The sequence below is a fragment of the Equus przewalskii genome, chromosome 13 (genome assembly GCF_037783145.1).
Source record: "Equus przewalskii isolate Varuska chromosome 13, EquPr2, whole genome shotgun sequence".
NCBI classification, from domain to species: domain Eukaryota; kingdom Metazoa; phylum Chordata; class Mammalia; order Perissodactyla; family Equidae; genus Equus; species Equus przewalskii.
The window spans coordinates 546373-564614 of record NC_091843.1 but is presented as its reverse complement, the minus strand read 5'-3'; the positions used below and the strand labels follow the sequence as shown (position 1 = coordinate 564614).

At 42.0% G+C, this 18242-nt stretch overlaps 1 protein-coding gene across 1 annotated transcript in view; it reads right to left on the bottom strand.

The window, feature by feature from the left end:
• The window catches only part of LOC139075420 (butyrophilin-like protein 3), a 44625-nt gene extending 26831 nt beyond the window's left edge, over positions 1 to 17794 (bottom strand). Inside the window, 3 exon segments of the mRNA XM_070571736.1 lie at positions 3320 to 3444; positions 12872 to 13027; positions 17789 to 17794. Of these exon segments, the coding sequence (XP_070427837.1) occupies positions 3320 to 3444; positions 12872 to 13027; positions 17789 to 17794 (287 nt within the window).
• Between the last annotated feature and the right edge of the window lie 448 nt (positions 17795 to 18242).

Here is an 18242-nt window from a genome sequence, read left to right as displayed (position 1 = left end):
GGTATCCTCCCTGCAGTTAATATCCAGCAAAGCGAGACAGTAAGACACTCGTCTCAGTTGTGCTGAGTCTGAAGGATGCTTATAGCAGTATTGGCCCTGCTCCAGACCTCACTCCTCCAGGGAGGGCTGCGTACCTTAGGGTGGCTCCCGGCTGGCCAGCTGAGAAGCTCCGCTGCTCCCAAAGGTGGCTTTTTTCCTCTCCAGAAGGAATTTCTGCCTCTTCTGCCTTAGTAGGACTGTCCCTTGTTGTGGGGGTTCTTTTTAATGCAGTTTTCAGTTTTCTCTCCATGGTAATTTTTCCAAAAATAGTTGTAACCTGGTTGTGTTCGTGGGAGGAAATGAGTTCAGAGTCTGCTTATGCCACCATCTTGACTAATCCTCCAGATTTTATATTTCTTGATGACTCAGTTTTGGAAGATTGTATGTTTCTAAGAATTTATCCCTTTCTTCTAGGTTATCCAATATGTTGGCATATAAATGTTCATAGTAGTCTCTTATGATCCTTTGTATTTCTGTAGTGTCAGTTATAATTTCTCCTTTTTCATTTCTGATTATTTATTTGGGCCCTTTTTCTTTCATGATGAGTCTGACTAAAGGTGTACCATTTTTGTTTATCTTTTCAAAGAACCAGCTATTAGTTTCATTTATCTTTTCTATTGTTTTTTTTTACCCTCTATTTGACTTATTTCCACTCTGATCTTTATTATTTCCTTTCTTCAACTAATTTGGGGTTTTGTTCGTTCTTCTTTTTCTGATTGCTTTAGGTGAAAAGTTAGATGTTTATCTGAAATTTTTCTTGTGTCTTGAGATAGAGCTGTACTGCTATGACCTTCCCTCCTAGGACGGCTTTGTTGCCTCTCATAAATTTTGGACCATTTTCATTTGTCTCAAAGTATTTTTTCTTTATTCTTTGATTTCCTTGTTGGCCCATTGGTTGCTTAGTAGCATGTTGTTTAGTCTCCACATGTTCGTGTTTTTTCCATTTTTATTCTTGTAATCAATTTTTATTTTCATACAACTGTGGTTGGAAAAGATGCTTGATATGATTTCAATCTTCTTAAATTCATTGAGACTTATCTTGTGGCCTAACATGTGATCTATTTTGGAGAATGTTCCATATGTACTTGAAAAGAATGTGTATTCTGCTATTTCTAGATGGAATGTTCTGTATATATTTATTAAATCCATAAATGTATCATTTATGGTCAATGTTTCTTTATTGATCTTCTATTTGGATGATCTATCCATTTATGTCAGTGGAGTATTAACGTTCCCCACTTTTATTGTGCTTCCATCAATTTATCTCTTTATGTCTGTTAATATTTGCTTTATATATTTAGGTGCTTCTGTGTTAGGTGCATAAATATCTACAAATTTTGTATCCTTTTGTTGGATTGACTCCTTTATCATTATGTAGTGCCCTTCTTTGTCTTTTGTTACAGTCTTTGTTTTAAAGTCTATTTTGTGTGATATGAGTATTGCTACCCCTGCTTTCTCTTTGTTTCCCTTTGCAGGGAGTATCTTTCTCCATCTTTTCACTTTCAGTCTGTGCGTGTCTTTAGAACTGAAGTGGGTCTCTTGTAGGCAGTATACAGATGGGTCTTATTTCTTTATCTGTTCAGCCACTGTGTGTTTTTTGATTGGAGAATTTAGTCCATTTATGTTTAAAGTAATTATTGATAAGTATGCACTTACTGTCATTTTGTTAATTGTTTTCCAGTTGCTTTTGTAGTTTTCTGTTCCTTTCTCCTCTTGCTCTTTTCATTTGTAGTTTGATGACTTTCTTTAGTGTTATGTTTGATTCCGTTCTCTTTATTTTTGTGTATGTATTATATGTTTTTGGCTTGTGGTTACCATGACGTTTATATATAACAACCTATATATAGCAGTCTATTTTAAGTTGATAGTCACTTAAGTCTGAACACATTCTACAAGCTCCACATTTTACTCCTCACTCCCCATGTTTTATGTTTGACATCATATTTTACATCTTTTAATCTTGTGTATCTCTTAACTACTTGTAGTTATAGTTGATTTTACTACTTTTGTTTTTTAACCTTTAAACTAGCTTTATAAGTGGTCAATCCACAATTTTTTACCATAAATTTGCCTTTAGCAGTGAGTTTTTTTCTTTCCTATATTTTCTTATTTCTAGTTATGGTATTTTCTTTTTCACTTAAAAAAGACCTGTTTAACATTTTTTCTAAGAATGATTTAGTGATGATGTACTCCTTTGGCTTTTGCTTGTCTGGGAAACTCTTTATTTCTTCTTCATTTCTGAATCATAAGCTGGGTAGAGTATTTTTGGTTGTAAATATTTTCCTTTTAGCACTTTGGATATGTTATGCCACTTCCTTCTGGCCTGGAGACTTTCTGCTGAAAAATCTGCTGATAGCCTTATGGGGTTTCCCTTGTATGCAATAAATTGTTTTTCTCTAGCTATTTTTAAGATTCTTTTTTTATCATTAACTTTTACCATTTTAATTATAATATATCTTGGTGTCACTCTCTTTGGTTTCATCTTATTTGAAACTCTTTGGGATTCCTGAATCTGGATGTCTGTTTCCTTTCCCAGATTAGGGAAGTTTTCTGCCATAATTTCTTCAAAATTTTTTCTAGCCCTTTCTCTCTCTCTTCTCCTTCTGGCACCCTTAATGCAAATGTTAATCCATTTGATGTTGTCCCACAGGTCCCTTAAATTCTTTTTTCTTATTGCTGCTCTGTCTGCGTGAGACCCATTGCTTCGTCTTTCAGCTCTCTGATTTGTGCTTCTACTTCATCCTTTCTGCTGTTGAACCCCTCTACTGTGTTTTTTAGTTCAGTTGTAACCTCTGTTTGGTACTTTCTTGTATTTTCCATCTCTTTGTTGAAGCTCTCACTGTGTTCATCCATTCTTATCGCGAGATCAGTGAGCATCTTTATGACCATTACTTTGAATTCTTTATCAGGTAGACTGCTTATCTCCATTTCATTAAGGTCTTTTTCTGGGGATATATTTTATTCTTAGGTTGGAACTTATTCCTCTTACTCCTCATTTTGCCTGACTCTTTGTGTTTGTCTATATGTATTAGGCAAAACGGCTACCTCTCCCTGTCTTGAAGGTGTGGTCTTGTGTAGGAGATGATTTGTGTCCTACAAAAGTGAAAGCCCTGTGGCCTCCAGAGCCCAGTGCTCAAGGGGCATCCTTCATGCAGACTGGATGCCCCCACCAGGTGTGGCAGGGCTGCAGCTGCTGAGCAGCGAGGGTGGGGCATGATGTGCTCACCTGGTGCGAGTGTGGCATGGCTGATACGTGGGGTGGGCTGGACAGGACACTCACCAGTCTGGTTGCTGCAGGGCTGCTGCACGGGGAGAGTGGGGTGTGGTGCACTTGCCCAGCTCCTTGTGGTGCTGCTGCTGTGTGAGGTGGGTGGGGCAAAGAGCACAGTCACTGATGCTAGCAGGCTAATAGGAGAGCACCAAAAATGGCACCTACTAGCTGTGTCACCAATAAGTTAGAATGCAATTACAAAAATGGCACCCACCAGTGTTTCCATCCCTGGAGAAAGTCACTGCAGGTTCCTGCTTCTCCAGTAGCTACTTTAGAATTAGTAAGTGGGTTTCCCTCACTTGTGGTCTAGGTGCTTTTCAAACTGTTGCTTTTGCTCTGGATTTCAGGGTGAGTGGGTCTGCACACAAGCTCTTTAAGACTAGATTTTCTGTTTCTTATACTTCTATGGTTCTCTTAGCTTAATCTCTGTTGACTTTCAAAACCAGACATTTTGGGGTCTCATCTTTCCTGTGCCAGACCCAAGGGTCATGGGGGGCATGGCACCTTTACTCCCTGAGGAAAGTTCTGTAATCCCTTCTCGATTGTGAGACCTGGGATGAGACTGAGTCTCTGCCCGTCTTACCCATCTCGATGCATCTCTTTTAGCTTTTGTCATGGAAATGCTGTTCACCTAGTTCTCAGTCCCTTTCAGAGAAAAATAATATCCCATATATAGCTGTAAATTTGTTGTGTCCATGGGAGGAAGTGAGTTCAGGGCCTTCCTAGGCTGCCATCTTGAACCCCTTCTCAGTAAACCCACTTTTAAAGACAGGTCGATGGTTTCCTACAAAGGTAAGTATACTCTTACCATATGATCCAGCAATCATGCTCTTTGTTATTTACCCAAATAAACTGAAAGCTTATGTCTACACAAAAACTTGCACATGAGTATTTACAGAAGCTTGACTCGTAATTGCGAAAACTTGGAAGCAACCAAGATGTCCTTCAACAGGTGAATGTATAAACAAACTCTAGTGCATCTCTTTATTGTTAGTGCTGCTGAGTCAATTCTGACTCTTGGCAAGCCTGTGTGTAGCAGACCAGAACCCTGCCTGGTCCTCCTGTGCTATCCCCTCATCTTGCAGCACAACATCGGAAAATGCTCTGCCGCTATTCATAGGGTTTTCATGGCCAATTTTTCCATTGGCCATGAGTGGGTGGCCAGGTCCTTCTTCCTAGTCTGTCTTAGTCTGGAAGCTCCACCATGGGTGACCCTGCTGGTATTTGAAATACTGGTGGCATAGCTGTTGTAGGGGAGGAGGACATTTCCTCTCCCCAAATGTGGGTTCGTCTGGCTGGAGAACGAATTAAATTCACATGAGACAGAACAGCAAGAGAAAATTAAACAAAGCTTTGTGAGGAACCATGGCCCGGGGCCTTTCTTCCCGAAGGAAGAAAGGGCACCGAAGAAGTGGGGTGCACACAGTTGTTATATACCCCCAAACGGGGTGTTTCACATGTGATTGAAATGTCCCTTTTACAATAGTCACGAGGCCGCTCTGTCAGCACAGAACTCGATGGAAACGACAGATACGTCTGCTGTCCCAGTGAACGCCGGGCGGGGTGGCAGGTGTGTTGCCTCGGGCTGGGGGGTGGGGGGTCACAGATGAGTGCCACAATCGGTTCCCAGCCTAAAGAAAGATGCTTAATCTTTAAGGAGATGCCAACGTTGGGAGGGGGAGGGAAGTCAGTTACAGGAGGTTACCAGACAAGCACAATAAAATGCAGATTTAAGTCCTTGCCTTTGGTATTGATTAAGAGTTTTTAGAGAGAAGGTCATCTCCTTTCTTCTTCCTGGTACAGAGAGGGAGGCACCTTTTACAGGTAGAGATTTACCTTACAAATGTAAACGTGTCCTAACAAAGGGCAAGTTCCATTCCTCCTTCCCTGTCCCAGTTTATCAAAAGCAATCAGCCTCAAATAATCCTTATGCCAAAGAGACATATCTTGGGGTGGCCAATTCCAGGTCCCCACACTGTCAGCATCGCAGCAACATGCAGCCACCACAGTATGCCAACTGATAGATGACTGATGCGCTTCCCTGACTGGGAAACAAACCTGGGCCTTGGCCATGAGAGCACCAGATCTTCATCACAAGACCACTAGGGCTGGCTTGTGCATTCATACAATGGAATATTATTCAGTGGTAAAAGGAAATGAGCTATTAAGCCCCAAATGACATGGAAGAACCTTAAATGCATATTATTAAGTGAAAGAAACTAGCCTGAGGAGCTACATACTGTTGATTGCAACTATATGACATTCTAGAAAAGACAAAACTATGGACACAGTGGAAAGATCAATAGTTGTCAGAGGTTTGGCTGGGAAGAAGGATGAGTAGGTGGAGCACAGGGAATTTTTATGTCAGTGAAGCTATTCTGTTTGATCCTGTAATGGTGGATACATGATATTAGCATTTGTCAAGTTCTATAGAACTATACAGCACAAAGAATGAACTCTCATGTAAACTATGGAGTTTCTTTAATAATAATGTATCAACATTGGCTCATCAATTGTAACAAATATACCACACTACATTTATAATAGCGAAACTGTGTATTGTGTGTGGAAGGGATATGAACTCTGTACCTTCTGCCTAATTTTTCTGTAAACATAAAACTGCTCTAAAAATAGCCTATTAATTTTTAAAATGAGAAAAGTCCTGCATTTTAAAAGCTGTATGATGCATGTAAGCGGTTCTTAGAAATGTGTGTCCTTATGCTTACAGCAGAAAAGAAAAAGTCTGAAAATTAGCTGAGCAATGCATCTGACTCAAACACTGGAAGCCACTGTGCCCCACACTGAGACTGCAGATGTGAGTGAGAGTCCCTGCCTTCTAGGAGCTTCCAGAGTAGATACGGAGATGAGCAGGAAACCAATAGTTTCCATTCAGTAAGAGGAGTAATTGCCTGAGAGGTGTGTGTATTGGCTGCTGGAAGCACAGAAGAGAAGTACCCGCATTGACAAGGTTCCAGAAGATTCCAGTAGAAGAAACACTTGAGCTGATCCTTGAGGCTAAGAAGCTTTAAGTAGCGAATGATTTTCCAAGCCGAGGGGCATTATGGGTAATGACATGAAAGAATGGAGCAAAAGCATGTTTGGAAAACTGGAAGTAAATTCTAGGAGTGTAATAAAAGCTTCAGGTAAAGGAAGGTCAGGAGAAAAGACTAGGAAGGTGTGGGGGTGGGCGCTCAGAAAAGGTCTTAGCGCTAAGCTCACGCATTCATTTTATCTTGAAGTTCATGAAGAGTAGGAACTGTATAACTCTCCATACATAATGACTCCACCCAAACCTCTGAACTAAGAGATGACAAAATGATGTGGGGTCGGTGAGCCGAGGAGTCGAAAGAAAGATTTCTTAGACTCTCAAGATCTGGCAGTAGTGCTCTTTTATTTAGAGAATAGTGTGGAATAGCATGGGGACAGGACCCATGGGCAGTCAGAGCTTCTGCTGCCCTGAGTTGAGGGTTAGGGCTAATTTTATAAGGCATGGGTACGTGACTTATTTTTACTGGAAAAAAGAAAAGATGATGTAAAAAGTCATTAAATGATTTCAGTGCAGATGGGGTCTGGTTATTGTGCGGTCATATAACTTTAGATATGAATCTGGCCATATAGATCGGCATGTAGGTGAGGATGCCCTGGGCTTCTCTCCCTGGGGCAGTCCTAATTCATTCCATAAAAAAAGTCCACTGGGTCATATAGTTTGGCATGTAGGCCGGGTCACCTTGGGCTTCTCTAGCTGGGGCAGCCTTAATCCTCATCACAAACACTAGTTTGGCTTCTGGCAGCATAAGGCTATATCCTTAGGATGATCCTAGCCCCGTGAGAAAGCCCAATCCTGCTGGGAGAATTTGTTGTTGGTTCTAGCCAACACCTGATAATGGGCCCTCGACCTCCCTTTCTTAGCACATTTACTAAAAAAGGCTTACAGTTGTAAATCCTGCCTATGTACCTTTAAGGTGTGTATGTATCTCTAACTCAAGAGTGTCTTTCCTTAGAAATGTAATCATCAGGAAGGATGGGGCCTCTGTCTCCCAGTCTCCCAGTCTCCATGAGAGGACAGAATCATAACTTTGATAGTTGCCAGCCAGCAGACCCAGTTGGCCTAATGTCATTTACACCAACCAATCCTTTGTAATTTTCACTTCTCTGACTTGCCCCCCTTGCTCATTCTCCCTTTGAAAATGCCCAAACATCTCTGCACAAGTCGGAATGGATTTCTTTCCCCTACTGTCAGTAGTTAACTGAATATAATCTGTTTTGCCACTTTAACTAATGTCCAACTGTGTTTATTTTTGACAAGAGCCTCTAAAAAATTTTAAGAAGAGGAAGTAACGTGAGTGGCTTTGCATGTGGGAGAATCACTTTGTCAGTGATATGTAAGTAACGTGTCTTTTATGAGAAAGCCAGGAGAAGAGAACCTACAACAAACATCCTAGTAAATAACACTGAAGAATATCCCACTGCGGTCAGACAAGGCGGGGTGGCCCCTAGCATTGTATTTCACTGTGCAGAGGAGCTTGAAGCTAGCCCATAAGCAGGAAAAGGAAATAAATGGATAACAACTAGAAATTAAAAAAATACTACAGTCATTATTTTCAGATGATACTTTGAGTGTAAAAAATCCAAAAGAATGAACAGATAAACTATACAAGTTAATAGGAATTTTTAGCAAAATTTCTGGATACAGAATATGTAAAAGTAATGTATAAAATAAATGTCAGTATCCAAAAATGAAATTTTAAAAAGTTATAATTTATATAAACATGAAAAAATACCGAGTGCCCAGAGATAATATAACAAAAACCATACAAAAATTTTACAGGGGAAATTATAATACTTTTTTAAAAGTTCTTAAAGAAGACCTAAATAGACAGAGAAACCTACCTTGGTGATGGTTTGTAAGATGGAAGATTAAAAATTGTAAACATCAATTGTTGCCAAATTAATGTGTATTTTCATTGTAATTTCAATCAAATCATAACTAGCTTTGTTTTTGAAACTTGGATGGCTAATTCTAAAGTTTATATGAAATGTAAAGAGAAAAGAATAGTCAAGACTATTCTATTTAATAATTAAGACAGTTATTATTTAGTAATAATCTGAGAAGACATACCAAATCAAGACTTCTTATAAAACTATTGTAATAAGACATTGCGGTGTTGGCACAGAATTTACCAAATAGAACAATGGCCCAAAAGAGAGTCCAGAAACAGATCCATATTTGGACACCATATATACTAGAAATGGCATGGAAAGGATTATTTTTTCAATCAATGCCGCCAGAATAATTGGTTTAGTACATGGGAGCTTAAATGGTCCCACTACATCGCACTATACATACAAATCAATTCTAGGTGATTTAATTACCTAATGTTAAAGACTAGATTATAAATCTTATAAGAAAGTCCCGAACTTACAATGGTTTGACTTATGATTTTTTGACTTTACATTGGTGCGAAAGCAATATGCGCTAAGTAGAAACCATGCTTCGAATTTTTAATTTTGCTCCGTCCTGGGCTGGTGATGTGTGGAACAATCCTCTTGGGTGATGCTAGGCAGCGGCAGCGAGCGCAGCTCCCAGTCAGCCGCGACCACGAGGATGAACAACCAACACACTGACAGCCGTCCTGACCCACGCGGCCGTGCTGTTCCACTTTCAAAATAGTGTTCAATAAATTGCACAAGACATTCAACACTTTATAATAAATATGAAACAGGCTTTGTGTTAGATGATTTTGCCCAACTGCAGGCTAATGTAAGTGTTCTGAGCACATTTCAGGTCAGGCTAGGCTAAGCTAGGATGGTCAGTAGGTTTGGCATATTAAATGCATTTTTGCCTTATGATATTTTCAGACTCCAGCACATTTACTAGACATAACCCCTTCTGAAGGTGAGAAAGATCTGTATAGGATAAATTAGAGAATATCTTCAAGATAGGGAGGGATTTCTTTAGTAAGAAAAGAAAAGCACTAATCATAACAAAATGAATAAATTTGACCATATTGAAATTAAGAACGCCTGTTCGACAAAGACACTATAAAAACAGCAAGACTAAAAAGCTCAGAGGGAGAAGACATTAACAGCACATTGTCCACAAATGATTCATGTACAGACTATGTAGAACCTCTCCCAGACAATAAGGAAAAGACAGATGACCCAAGAGAAAAAGAGGCTAAAACAAAGGAAGCAAACGAGGAAATCCCAATTTCCGTTGAGGTTTTTGGATTACAGATTATTTGGGAGTACATTGCTTAATTTTCAAATATATGAGGATCTTCCAGATGTGATTCTGTTGTTGATTTCTATTTTGATTCTCTTTTGGCCAGAGAACACACTTAGTACATTTGTTATTTTAAATTTGTTAAGGTTTGTTGATGGCCCAGCATATTGGTTCCGTGTGCACTTGAGAAGAATGTGTATTCTGCTGTTGGTATGTGAATTTTCTATAAATGCCACTCAGGTCAACCAATAATGTTGTTCAGGTCTTCTACAACTTTGCAAATTTTCTGTCTGAGAGAGAAGTGTTGCAGTCTCCTAGTAGAAATGTGGATTTGTCTATTTCTCCTTTCAGTTCTATCAGTTTTGTTTCTTTTTTTTTTTTTTTTTTTTTTGAAGCTCTGATGTTCAGAGCATACATCTTTGGAATTGTTATGTCTTGGAAAATTGAACTTTTTCTCCTTTGCAGGTCCTTCTTTATCCTTGATAATTTTCCTTATTCTTAAGTTTACTTTGTCTCATATTAACACAGGGACTCCAGCTTTCTTTTGATTAGTGGTTATGTGTATATCTTTTTTCTTCCTGTTACTTTTGAACTACATATTTAATTAAATTTAAAGCAGGTTTCTTATAAATAGCACTTAATTATATTTTTTTAATCCAATCTGACAATCTTTTAAATTTGGTACATATATTTAGACCACTTACATTAAATGTAGTGATTGATATGATTGAATTTAGGTCTACCACTTTATTATTTATTTTCTCTTAATTTCCTCTGTTTTTTCCCTCTTTCTTTCCCTCTATTGGATTATTTGAATATTTTTCATTTTGCATTTAAATTTATCTATTGGCTTCATAGTGGCTTCTCTGGGGATTACAATATACTTACCTAAATTTTCACACATATTAGAGTTAATATTTTACCACTTCAAGTAAAATGAAGAAAGCTTACAAACACAGAAGTGCCTTTGCCCTCCCCCTTTATGTTACAGTTGTCATATGTATCACAGTCACGCACATCGATCGCCCTACCACTCAGAATTACAATGTTTGTTCTCAACTGTCAGGCATATTTAAAAGGACTCAATGAAAGAAAATAGCCTATTCTATTTACCTAGATATTTACCATTTCTACAGCTCTTCCTTCGTTCCTAATGTTCCCTTCAGCCCAGAGAACTTCCTTTAGCATTATTTTAGAGCCCGTATGCTGGTGACAAGTCCTCTTAGTTTTCCTGACTCTGAGAGTGTCTTTATTTCTGTCTTTATTCCCCATTCCTGAAGGATATTTTTGCTGCATATAGAATTTTGAGTTTTCAGGTTTTTTCCTTCAGCAGTTTAAAGATATTTTCCACTCTCTTCTGGCTTCCGCACTTTCTAACAGGAAATCTGGTCATTCAAATCCTCGTTTTCTCTTGCTGCTTCCAAGACTTTTTCTTGTCTTTAGAATATTGAATTCCCACAGTTGTTCCACTTAAGGACTAAATACAATGTGTAGATTAAGAAGGAAGAACAACTCCTGTATCCTGTTGTTAGAAAAGAGAAAAAGAACATTATAAAAGGGTGTAGATGCCTATAACTGGGAGAAATCTGTGCTGGCTTGACAGCAGAGGGAAGGGATTGGCTGAGGGGCTGAAATTTTAGGGATGCAGTGGAGAATATTAAATTCATCCCCATCAAGCACATTTCTGTGATCACTTCAATCCTCGCTAAAACATATTTTAGCTGACAGAGTTTTGTCAAATTCTCTGAGACCCTGAGGTAACTGTGAAATCCCTCAGGTGCCCTGCTGCACCTGGGGATAAGCCGAGGCCCATTTCTGTGTCCCACGTAATTCCATCTCCCCTTTCTACCCTCCCTTCTCCCTGAAGTCCTGCATCCCAGGCTCTCATTTCTACTCTCTGTCTGACCCAGTCAGGGATGCTCAGCACAGGCTGTCTGGGGAGAAGGAAGAGCTCGGGGAACTCAAGGTCCTCAGACAGCGGATGCGTCCAGTCACTCATGTAGCTCGTCGCCTGCAGGAAGGGCTACCGTCCTGGATTTCAGCCCCTGAATGATCTGTTTTTACTTCACAGAAATTCCAGGAAGACGCCTAGTAAGTGTCTTATAATGTTCAGAGTCTTCCACACACTTTTCTCTATGTACCCTAGTTCCTCCAGTCGGTCATCTACTTCTCTGTGGGCTGGTTTTGTTTTTGTTTTATTATTAGACTTGAGAAGAAGGTACAGACAGGCAGGTGGGTGAGGTGATTTCTCTCTTCACTGTTTTTCCCCCACTGATGATCCTAGTCCCTGTGTTCTTATAATGTAAAGTCCGTGTGAGGACAACATGGGCTTCAAGAAGCCTAAGAACCCCTGAAACTGTCTGCAAAAGGTTAGGTGAGTGTGCATTTTTCATCGGCATTCGTAGTTCCACTGTTGACTAGAGTCAGAAGTCACCAGAAGGATTAGCAATGCTGGCTTATTCCCTCTCCTGGCCTTATGCTCTCCATCTGAGCACTGGCTTGCCTGCCTTCTCTGCTTGTCTTCAGAATGGAGAGAACCTCAGCAACACAGAGGTACCAACGCCTGAGGGATGAAGGAGCAGAACCCGGGTGTGGGACAGGAAGTGACAGACACCGCACTGCAGGGTAACACGGGCCCCCCCAGCCTGCAGATGACCAATCTGTGAGGCCGCCATCCACTGCAGGGGGCAGCTCCTCCTGGACCCGTTTCTTGGCCCAGCTGTAGGAGGGAGAGAGGGCAAAGGCTGGGTCAGCCAGAGTGGAGACCGCAGACAAAGTTCAAGGGAATCAAAGGCACTAGTGGACAAGTGTCACAAAAGAGAAAACTCTGAAACAAATCCAAGACTAAATGGAAACCTGATATAGACAGAAGATATAGACAGAAGGGACATTTCAAATATGCGATAGTGTGTAAAGGAAATTTAATTCTAAGAAGATGTTGGCACAGTTATTAGCTTAGAAGAAAATAAAATAGAACGTTTACCTCATTTTATAAACAAAAATAAAATCCAGACAGAGCAAGTCTTATGAAGAAGTACAATGTTTTAAACATGTAGGAGAAATTATGGAAAAGTATCCTCTGCATCTTAAAGTATGAAAGGATTCCTTAACTGAGAATCAAATTGCCTTCTCTGTTCAGCAATCACTGAGGAGTCTCTGGACTGTTTTTCAGAGATGTTTTTCTAGCCCTCATCCTGGTGCCTGCCCTTCTATTTTACTGGGATTACTCTGCTCTGTCCTGTGTGTTGCTGTCATTTGTCTGAGAATTTCCTTCCCCAAAGACCAGGCTAAGTGAGAGAGGCAAGCACGGCCCCGTGGCTTCTTCACACACCCACCTGGGCTGGGGTCAGGGATGCTCCCTCCCTCCTCCGGGTCTGCTCTTCCAGCCCCTGCTCCAGGGCCCGTTCCCGACCACAGGGACCACAGTCCTCGCCCTGTCCAGGCTGACCCACGATGGCTCCCGTGGGAAATGTCAGCCCCACAGGCCCATCCTACCTCACAGAGGGCCCAGAATTAGGGGAAGCTCAATCTTTAGTACTTTTGGGGCTGTACAAATTTCTGAGGAGATCACCAAGACTCCAGTAAAAAAGTTTTAGTGTAGTTGAAAATACTTCATAACAGAGGAAATAAAAGTGAAGACAACAAGATAAAACAATATTCAGTCACAATAGGAGTGCTCACCCCAAGAAATAATTTTCTCCTCCTTGGAGGTCATACTGTCCCTTGATCATGTGCCATAATCCCACCTCCCCTCCTAGTCGCATTCTCCCACAGAACCTCCATCTCCACCTCCACAGGATCCTAGATGTCGTCGCTCCCTTCACAGTGAATATTCCTGAACTCTTGTTTTACCCCAAATAGAGACCCTCAGTACAGGGTGGATGAGGGGGGTACAAAGGAGAGTTCCAAGAGAGCCCCCTTCCTTCACCCAGAGCTCATCCCCCTGAGCAAGGAGCTTTGGTTGTGTTTGTACCTTACACACTCCTCTGTGTCAACCGCTGGATATTGTGTTTCTGTTTCAGGCAAAATCCGGGCAGAATTGGATAAGTGTCTTATGCTCTGAGCTTCCACACCCAGTTCTCCTGCGCCCCTCCTGCTGCACAGTTCGGTTCATCTGTGTGCTGTCTTGGCCGCAGACTGGACAGGAAGCATGGGCAGGACGGCGAGGACAACGGCTCCCCACTCCTCATCCATTAACTAACGATCCCCAGGTACGTAGATGGTTTCAGATGGGCATCAGGGTCCCGAAATCCCCTAAAACTGTCTATAAATTTTGCCCATTGGCACATTTTGTGGGGAGAGGAACTAAAGATTTCCGAGGTTGTGTGGACCCAGAGTAGGGAAAACCTGTGGGGCATCTTCCTCTGCCTCCTGACTGGCCTGATGCTTCGAGCCTTTTCCAGGCTTGTATTAGCCATGGAATACTCGACTTTTTGTGTCATGGAAATTTTATGAAAACTGGATAAGAGTGTTATCCAGAGTTTTTCTCTCAGATTCTCCCCTGGGACCCTGCTCTGTGATGTGAGCCTCTTCTGTGTTTTTGCTTTCAAACTGGAGAAGGAAGCATGGAGAGGCAGGTGAGAGAAGCTAATCCCCCACAAACCACCATATCTGTCCCTTACAAGGCCCTAGTTTATGATTTCTTAGAGTCAGAGGTCCGTGGGTCCTTGTAAAGGTAGGCTTGTGATGGAGACCCTGAAATTGTTTGAAGATACCAGGGGAGGTGCATTTTGTAGAGAATTTCCATGGCCTTCATTGGATCTGGTAGGTCCATGACACCCCAAAACGGCAACCACCCTTGGTGTCGCATCTCCCTGCCTCTTGCTCTCCATGTGAGCACTGACTCATTCATTCTGTCTGCTTATTTTCAGAATTAAGAGAGGCCCAGAACACACAGATACAAACACCTGAGTGAGAAGAGAATGGACTGACCTGTGGGTGGGCGAGGAAGATGAAGCTGATCGGTGACGATATGGGCCTGCTGAGGGACACTGAGGCACGCCAGACTGCAGACGAACCTGCTCCACCCTAGGGGACCACTCCTCCAGACACACATCTCAGCCCAGGTGTAGGAGAGGAGAGGGCAGGGCCTGGTCAGCTAGGGTGAGGGTCACAGGGTAAGCTCCAGGGAATTGAGGGCACAAGTGAGTGGCCAAGCAGCTGGAATGAGGGGTAAGGAAGTGAAGTTGGGCAGGACTGAAGGTGGGAGGAAGCAGGATAGAGGAGATGATCAAGGTCTCACAACGTCAAATAGTGGTTTCACATGGAAGGACAGTGGTAGGGTTGGAGTGATATACAGGAGCTATGCACTCACAGCTGTGCATCTGTGGGCATTGATGAGGCCCCAGGGTTGCACTGGAGATGAGGGAGGGTCCAGGGGGACACTGTCTGATCTAGACTCTAGCTCTGGGACCTCACTTGACCCTGCCCTGAGCCAGTCTGCTGTAGCAGGGGGTGACCTCTGGGCCCAGCCCACGTCCCTCCTCAGTACTCACACTCTCTCCCACACTGCGCCCCAGTGGAGGTGACTCTGGACCCAGACAATGGCTCGCCTCCAGCTCTGCATTTCTGATCTGAAAGCTGTAACCTATAGGAACACTCCCCAGGAGGTGCCCTCCTCAAAGAAGAGATTTCAGAAGAAGTGTGTGGTGGCTTCTCAGGGTTTCTGGGCAGGGAAGCATCACTGGGAGGTGGACATGGGACACAATGAAATGTGGTTCTTGGGCTAGGACAACGTGAACAGGAGGGAGAAGTATCTGACTTTATCTCCCAACAATGGGTACTGGGTCCTGGGACTCTGTAGAAAACATCAGTGTTTTTCATCCATATAATCAAATTCTCTGCAAGAATACCTGCTACACTAGTGGGGGTCTTCCTGGACTATGAGGGTAGGGCCATCTCTTTCTTCAGTATAAGCGATCACTCCCTCATTTATGCCCTGACACATCAGTTTGAAGGATTATTGAGACCTTACAGCCTGTATCAGGAGGAGGATGAGGAATATGTGAATCTCACAGTCATCTGCCCAGGCTCCCCAAGATCCAACTGTCCCTACACCCCCAGACACAGACAACCTAGAGCCATCCCCACGGTAGCCACACCCTTCCTCTCCAAGAGTAAGAGGAAATCACACCTCACATTCCCCTTTAGGTGTTCTCTCAGCTCCCCGAGCCCTGCAGCAGCCAACAATGATGGCTTCCAGATGAGCGGAGAGTCACGCTGCACTGTGGTGGGGAGGGAAGAAGGCTGACAGTGGATTGAGTTTGCACCAACTCTATGCAGCCAAATGACCTTTGATAAGTAACAGCCTCTCAGGCTCCTTTTAACAGGGACAGGGATTCCCACCTCAGGGGTTGGAGTAAATATTTAGGAGACAATGAATGTTTTTTTTGATGAAGATTAGCCCTGAGCTACCATCTGTTGCCAATCCTCCCCTTTTTGCTAGGGAAGACTGGTCCTGAGCTAACATCCGTGCCCATCTTCCTCTATTTTATATGTGGGACACCGCCACAACATGGCTTGATGAGCGGTGCGTAGGTCCGCACCTGGGATCCAAGCCAGTGAACCCTGGGCCGCTGAAGTGGAGTGTGTGAACTTAACCACTGCACCATCAGGCCAGCCCCAGCAATAAATGTTTTAGAACATTTCCATCATCCCAATAATGTTTGCACAACTTAGTAAATTTACTAAAAAACCCTTGACTTGTATACTTGAAATGGATGAATTATGTATGATATGTAAAATATACCTCAGTAAAATTACCTATTTTAGAAAAAATAAAAAAGAGAGACGACGCAAATCAAGCTATGTCTTGTAATGGCCTGGTGTTAGCTAATGATGTGTTCTTTATATTGCAGTTTTTCCAGGCCAAACTCTGTTTTTATATCCCACGTTAGTTCAGTTTTCCATTCTCCACATTACCCGTGGGGTATTCATTGAGCACCTGCTCTGTCTTGGCCAAAGAATTAAAGAGTAGGAGGAGGAGCCAGCATTGATGGCCTAGTGGTCAAAGTTTGGTATGCTCCACTTTGGCGGTCCGGGTTTGGTTCCCGGGCATGGAACCACACCACTCGCCTGTCAGTAGCCATGCCTTGGCAGCTGCTCACATAGAAGAGCTGGAAGTACTTACAACTATACACAGCTATCTACTGGAGCTTTAGGGGGAGGAGAATAAACAAAGGAGGAGGATTGGCACAGATGTTTGTGTAGGGTTAATCTTTCCTTGCAAAAAAAAAAAAAAAAAGAAGAAAGAAAAAATAAAGAGTAGGAATTACAATTCCTTCTCTAAGTCCAGCATTACTCTGATACCAAAACCAGACAAGGACATACAAGAATAGGAGAAAACAAAAATTACAGACCCATATCCCTCATAAACATAGATGCAAAATTTCTAAAAAAGTTTTAGCAAATTGAATCTAATGATATATTCAAAGCTAATACATCACTACCAAAGGCAATTAATTTGTGGATTGTAGACTTGGTTTAATAATCAAATTTCAACCAGGAAAATTTACCACATTCACAAACTAGAGGAGACACAGAACACTTTGGATGGATTTTAAGGGCATTGTATTAAGTGAAAAATATCAATCCCAAAAGATTTCATACTGTATGATTCCATTTTATAGAACATTCTCAAAATGACAAAATTACAGAGATGGAGAACAGATGAGTGGCTGCCAGGCTTGGGGAAGGGGAGGGAGGGAGGAGTGTAACGGGCAACATGCACGCGATAGACAGTATCTTGATTACGGGGGGTGGTTGTATGAGTCTAGAAATGTAATAAAATTGCATGCAGCTCACACGCACACACATATGCAAATGAGTGCATGTAAAAAACTGGTAAAATATGAATCAGGCATGTAATCTAGTAACAGTATTGTCCCAATGTCAGTTTCCTAGTTGTGATTTTGTACCGTAGTTGTCTAAGTTGTCACCCCTGGACAGGCTGGTGAGGGGTACTCAGGACTCGACTATTTTGCAACTTTCTGTGAGTCCACAATTATTTCAAAATAAAAAAACTCTTTTAAAAGAACAACTTTAAATATACAATTATCTCAAAATAAAAAGTTTAGTGAAGAAAGCGATCCAGCTGGGCCGCAGTTCATTATGTATTGCAGTCGAGATAAGGAAATGGTAAACAGAATTTCAAAGATTCAACTAGTGTTAGCCCACATCAAATAATGAAAAGAAGGCTTTTAAAAATCTCTGTAGCTTCAAATATCAGAACAATTATTTTCAACTAATCTAACCTGCATGATGCCATTCACTGCATTATCCAAAGTAAAGGAGGATTAAAATCATGAACAAGAAACCTTGTATGAGCAAGTGAAAAAGTTAACGTTGACGTAATGTGGTAGTTAGATAAGAAACGATGAGCACCAATGTAACGAAGATCTCCCTCCAACATCTCAACCACCATAAGCTTTTCACAATAAAGATGGTTAAAGCAAACCAAAGCAGCCATGCACAGGACTGCAGGCCCCAGTGGCTGTGACTCGAGCTCAGGAAGGTGTCAGGGTTCAACCACCGCAGACCTGGGCTACGGGACGCTCTGGAGACACTGCCTCCCGGGGCAGCCTTCTGAGCTTTCCTGCCTCAGGACAGTGGTGGGGATCAGCACTGTAGTTCCTGAGTCAGGAGCGAGGCCCGTGCACTGTGCCTGGGGAGGAGGCATGTCTCCTGAGGACCCTCAAGGAGAGGAAG